Raw genomic sequence first — 6,000 nt, forward strand, 5'->3', positions numbered from 1 at the left:
TCCTTGACACCTAGCAGGATGCCACCCGAGTGCCCGGTGATCCCACTACAAGGGAGACAATGTCAGGCAAACATGTGGGTGCTCAGCCACTCAAGCTGAGACAAGGAGAACTCTGTGCGCATGGTCTCTTGGATTGCCACGATGTCTATCCGCTCATCTCACTTGTACTCGATGAGTTGACGGCGCCGGCCTTGGCCGAAACCGTGAATGTTCCAAAAATGGGTCCGCATTAAGCTGCCATCGGGGGGCCGCTTGACCCCAGGACACGTGAGGTGCTTTGGGCACGGAGGGTGGCGGTGCGGGAGCGGGTGCGGCCACGGATCTCCAGGGCCGCTTGCGGGGCTTGGCTATCTGACTGGGTGGACGTGTGAGGTCCATTGGCCACGGGGGGAGGGGGCGTGGCCATGCGAGCACGAGCCTCAACCAACCTCAATCCAGGATTTCCCGGGCCCGGATTGCCTTGATCTGGACTAAGGAGGGAGTCACCTCCCCCCCTGGAAACTATAGCGGAGTCGGCCGCGACCTTAGCTAAGTGCCCAAGCGGAGCCGACTCCAAGGCAGAAAACGGGCATGTAGAAGAACTAGCTGGGATGACTGGGGTACCTGGCTCGAGGTTGCGGGCCGCGGCCTAAAGCTCTGCCCGCTCCGGGATGGGCAGAGCAGGGCTGCCAGCCGGCCGAGCAGCATCGATCCAGGCGCTGCGCCATGAGGACGTTACCGGAGTCGAGGTCGAGTGCCCACGCCTAGAGTAGACAGCAATCCGTGGCGGGTGGGGAGGCGCAGCCACATGCATAGACAGGACAGAGGCCACCCCACTCCCCATGGCTGATAGGGGAGAGGTGGGGGTGGTGGGCAGGCGAGACTAGGCTGGAGGAGACACGTCGGTCCTCACCCCAGTCGGCGGAGCACACACCAGCAGCTCGAGCCGGGGCAGTGGGGGGCCGCGGCCAGAGCAGCGGCAGGGGGAGTCCTCCGGGCTGGGAGCATCGATGGGACCGGTGGCGAGGAGCCGAGGGGAGGCATCAGGACCGTCACCGGGGTCGGGGAGGTGGAGGAAAGCGGCGTCCAAGGTGGGGGAGCGCGGAGATGTCATCGGAAGGACAAGCATTCCTACACTGGAAGTGCCGGAGGAGTCGGCCGGACCGGCAGGAGAAATAGTGCCCAACGGAACCAGAGAGCCGGCCCCAAGGGTGTCGCGCGCACTCGGCATGGGGGAGGCCGACGGGTCCCCGAAGAGGGGCATAAGCCCATGGGAACGACCGGTTGAAGCTCCTCTCCGAGCAGTCATGGGAGCCGGAGGATCAAGCGGAGGGGATGGGGAGCGGCAGTTGTCTGAGCCCTCCTCATCGTCGGAGCGGTGAGAGCGCCGATGGCGACCACGGTAGTCATCATCACCACCCGGACCGCCACCCAAGTGCGAGTCGTCGGAGAAGTGGGGGCAGCCCACATGTTTGGGTGGCATAGGTGCAATCTTGAGGTCGAAGCCTTTGTCGTTGAAGAACACGCGGACCGTGGCGCGAAGTTTGGAGGACTCGAGGGCCTTGACTTTGACGCGGACCTCCTCCTCCTTGCGGAGCAAGAGCTCATCCACCATGACCACCTTGCCCAGGATCCTGGACATGTTGCGAATCACTCGCTCCGACCTTGCAATATTGGGCAGGCCGGAGATGAGGATCCACGCCGTGTTAAGGGTCGCTACTGGCTTATGGTCACGTATCAACGCAGAGATGTTCACCACGAGCTTGTTGAGGGCGAGGGTGATGTTGGCGCTCCGGGTGACGTAGCCCTGGCCCCGCCTTTTCTTCTTCTTTGTCGTGCCCTGACGGCCTCGGGATGGACCGGCGCCATTGCCTGTGCCGGCCGCCGGGGGAGCTATGGGTTGATCTGAGGCGGCTGGTAGCGACGCGGAGGAGCCGGGGATGGCAGGGGCTGGGACCGGCGGGGCAACGTCCGACTAGTGCGGCCCAGGGACAAGCTGCAGTCGCGCCTGCGAGGCAGGGAGGGGGAACGGCGGCGCGCCCCGCACCAGTCTTGAGGCGGTAGGGGGGAGGGCGATCGGCCCCGGCGGTCGGAGCGGCCAGACAAGCGCTGGTCGGGGGAGCGGCGACCGACGACCGTCCCACGCGGACAGCTGGCGACAGAGGGCGTCTTCGTGCCGGAGAGCGTCAAGAGAGGGCGCGGGGGGTCGCGGTAGTCGTCGAGGCGACGCTTGCCGCGGGCGCAGTCGTCCTCCCACTCCCGAGTCATCACGGGATCCGCTGTCAGAGGGGGCGGGGCCAGAGGAGGTAGGGATCGGGGCGGCGGCGGCGCTGTTCGGGGAGAGGGGAGGGAGTTCGAGAGCAGACGAGGGGGACTGGAGACGCGATGAGGATGGGAGCGACAACAAAGCCCCAAGGGGTCTAGATTGATTCCCCCACGGCGGCGGTCTAGGTCGAGGTTGGGCCTGGGAAACCCTAGGCAGGGTGGGCCGGCCCAATGCCCGAAGGCCCACGTGGGGCGAGCGGCCGCAGCCGAAGGGCACATGCGGGGCCAGCCCAGATGCGCGCGGCCCAGGGGCGGAGATGGGAGCCATCCCGAGGGGAAACCTCCTCCCGAGCGGGCGCTGCCGCTGCCGATGATGCCAATGGGGGCAGAGCCAGGGCCAACCACGGGTGGCGCAGGTGCAGGGACGTGTGGACTTGGAGGCTAGATGAACAGAGCGACGCGATGAACAGACGGAAGGGGAGCGGTGGGCGACGGCAGGCCGGAGCAGCATGGGGGAGCCGGTGGTCAACGCCGGCGCCGGAGCATGTGCGGAAGGGAATCCTGTTGGAGCGCCACAACGACCTGGCGGAGCCTATGTCGGAATGGCCGGCCACACCCCAAGAGTGGCGACGGCGACCCCCACCCCTCTGTAAGGACGGGCCTTGTCCCACTGGCGGCCGAGCAGGGCTCGGTGGCCGAGCGCTCCGGCGAGACCGCGAGACGGCGACGGAGCCGCCATCCACACTGGTTAGCACCGGGAGGCTACGGGGAGGAGGTGGGGCGCGGTCGCGGCGTTGGATGGGGAGGCCAGCCGCCCGATCCGCATCCTCGGCGAGGACGGCCCAGCGAGCCGGCATGGGCAGCGACGAGGCCTCCAGAGGAGTCGGTGGGCGGAGGGCGACGCTAGGGGGCTCGCCGGCGGGCGCCGGGGCGGCGGAGGGGCAGTCGCCTGGGTCGTCGCCAGATCCCGATTCAAACGCCATCGCCTCTTGGTTTCTCATTCTCCTCGGAGTAATATTTTCGTATCAAAATGATGTCAAATTACACCTGGCCTTCGGAATGACACAATATCAAGACCATCAAGATTTTGAGGATGCAGAAAGTCAGAAAGATTAAGGAGGAAAAACAAAGAGAGACGACGCGGCCAAAGACTTGCAACAGATAAGCAGCATCACCATCCACCGTACCTGAAAGCACATGAACTACAAGAAAGGTTCTCCGAAAGCAACGCCTTGGAAAAGGAAATGATGCGCAGGCTCCACCGTTGTCGGGTCCAACCACTGAGGGTCGGATCTTGGGTTTCACCCCTAGAGCACGTCTAAGAGAGACTACAAACCAATGCCTTCAGCAAATTCATACAAGGCCCTTTTCTTATTCATCGATGATGCCATAAAATAATTCGTTTGTTTAGGTTGTGCTATTTCTATTTGTTTTAAAATAAACTTTTGCAACATGGATTTGAATTTATTCGTTCTTGTTGCACCTTAAATTTGTGCAGATCACGAGAATATCATGGATCCTGTCGTTGGTGATCATCGGCATCAATACTTATTTCTTTTGTACTAGCTTCGTCAGTTGGCTTGTATATAGTGACCTACCAAGATTTGCTAAAGCAATAATTAGCACCCTCGTCTTCCCTTTCATGGCGGCCTATATTGCAGCGGTCATTTACTTGGCTTTCAGAAAAGTTAGTACTAATGCCGTACTCCCCTCCAGTTCAGTTTCTTGTGAGATTGAAGTGGCAGAGGTGCCAAGACAAGACAACAAGGATGAAGTTTTGGCTCTACATTGCTAGATTGAAAGATTGGATCCAGACCTTGTTTTGGAGACGGTAATATCTCGATTTCTTCAAGAATGAAGCCGTTTTCGGTGCAATTAGTGCGATCCAAAAAGTCCCTTGTAACTCTTCGATGAACAAAGCATCAACTAGTTCATGTATAGCATATCATCACTCAATGGATGGCATATATAGTGGGAAATCATTTACTGGTCTTTTAGTTACTCAATTGTTTGTCATGCACGTTCAAATAGGCACCTAATATAAGGTATTTCTTGTAATGGCCTACTTGTGCATATATTGTATACTGAAAACTGCTATATGGTCTCTTCAGAAATATTTATATTGTGGAGAAATGCTACCTTCCAGCTGGTCTGTTTTTTCAGAAAACTTACTAGATAGATAGCCACTAGAATAGAAGAGCTTGCCTCACCCATGAGTAAATATTTCATTGTAGCCTCATTAGACCGTAGATCTCTCTTGGTATATCCATACAATAGATAGGTAGGAACATAAGCTGAAACATTCTAGAGCTATAAAGATAGTTATTAAATGTTAGCACCACATAAAAACATTTCCCCTAGAGTAGTTGTTAATATGAATAAGAGAAACTCTGTTATAGCCATTTCTGTACATCCAATGTACTCTAAAGATAGAGGAATACATAAGTTGAACATAATAAAATGAGAAATTGAAAGATTTTGTTGAAATTGTTTGTTTGGAATTTTTTTGAAAAGCTAATTGTAGGTTCTTCTCTCAATCGGAACAATAGGGCCGTTGTGCTTTTTACTCCCTCCTTTCCAAAATATAAGGCGTCAATTGACTTTCTTGGTCTTCATTGCACAACTTCGACTATGATTTTCACGTATTGTATATCTATAGAATTAAAATACATGTATATGAAAAAAGCTGTTTTGCAAGACAAATATGATGATGCCATTTATACATGTTCAATCTAGGTACTTTGACATATATTAGTGGTCAAAGTCGTGCATCAAAGACCGTGCAAAGTCAATCACGCCTTATATTTGGGAAGGAGGGAGTACTAAACTTGTTTTTTTCTGCGGGGGTATTACTAAATTTGGTTGAAGAGATGAAATAGAACCAAGGTCTATCTTTTCTATGAGAGGTTGAATTGATCATCAGAAGAAAGTTAATTGCAAAAAAAGACATCACAACAACCAGAATAATTTCAAAACCTCTCGCCGTTTTCGTTTTTCTTTAAAGAAATTGAAACTGATCTTATGTAATGCATTTTTGAAATAGCACGGACCGGCAGCTATATGGCCACCTAGTATATATCTAATAATAGCCCATCAACCCGTTGTATGGAGTTGTGATGTTACTTATAATCAACCTAATAGCCTACTCATATAATAGTACTCCCTCCGTCCGAAAATACTTGTCATCAAAATGGATAAGATGGGATGTATCCAGAACTAAAATACATCTAGATACATTTTCTTTGATCCATTTTGATGACAAGTATTTTCGAATGGAGGGAATAAGTCATATTTTGTGCTATGTCATTAATATATGAATCATAGGGATTAGGGAACTGAACGTAGTTCAGATTATTAGGTTCCTGCTGGTGGAGCCAATCCATCGGGGTTCAAGCCCTAGACTTGGCACTGGTACTTGTATTATTTGGATTTATTTCAGATCTTTCGACGATATTCGTTCAACTTCTAGACTTGGAACTCATGCTCTCATTTTTTGATTTATTTCAGACTTTACGGTGACATTTGTTTAGTGAGGGAGTTGTGGTGCTCATAGGAGCATGGTGGGTGTAGGGATGAGTCTATGTAAGCATCTGCGACTGTATTTGAACCCATTACATGTGAAGTGAATCATATTTTTCTCTTAGGAAGGATGTTGAAGCCCGTGTTACCATCAACTATAAATATATAGCCTGCTTCTCTTCTCTTCTCTCAAGTCTGATGTGGCATCTCTTAGAGCATCTACAACCCGGCTTCTCA

At 53.5% G+C, this 6,000-nt stretch overlaps 1 protein-coding gene across 3 annotated transcripts in view; it reads left to right on the forward strand.

Annotated features, from left to right (window-relative positions):
• The window catches only part of LOC125543931 (metal transporter Nramp4), a 30,356-nt gene extending 25,964 nt beyond the window's left edge, over positions 1-4,392 (forward strand). For all 3 annotated transcript variants that reach the window (XM_048707434.2, XM_048707437.2, XM_048707435.2), the window contains one exon: positions 3,743-4,392. In XM_048707434.2, coding sequence (XP_048563391.1) covers positions 3,743-4,039 — 297 coding nt within the window. In that variant the 3' untranslated portion in view covers positions 4,040-4,392. The remainder of the gene's footprint in view (positions 1-3,742) is intronic.
• Positions 4,393-6,000: the final 1,608 nt, after the last annotated feature.

Source organism: Triticum urartu, chromosome 3A, assembly GCF_056163025.1.
Source record: "Triticum urartu cultivar PI428250 chromosome 3A, HENAU_Tu73, whole genome shotgun sequence".
Taxonomy (NCBI): Eukaryota; Viridiplantae; Streptophyta; class Magnoliopsida; order Poales; family Poaceae; genus Triticum; species Triticum urartu.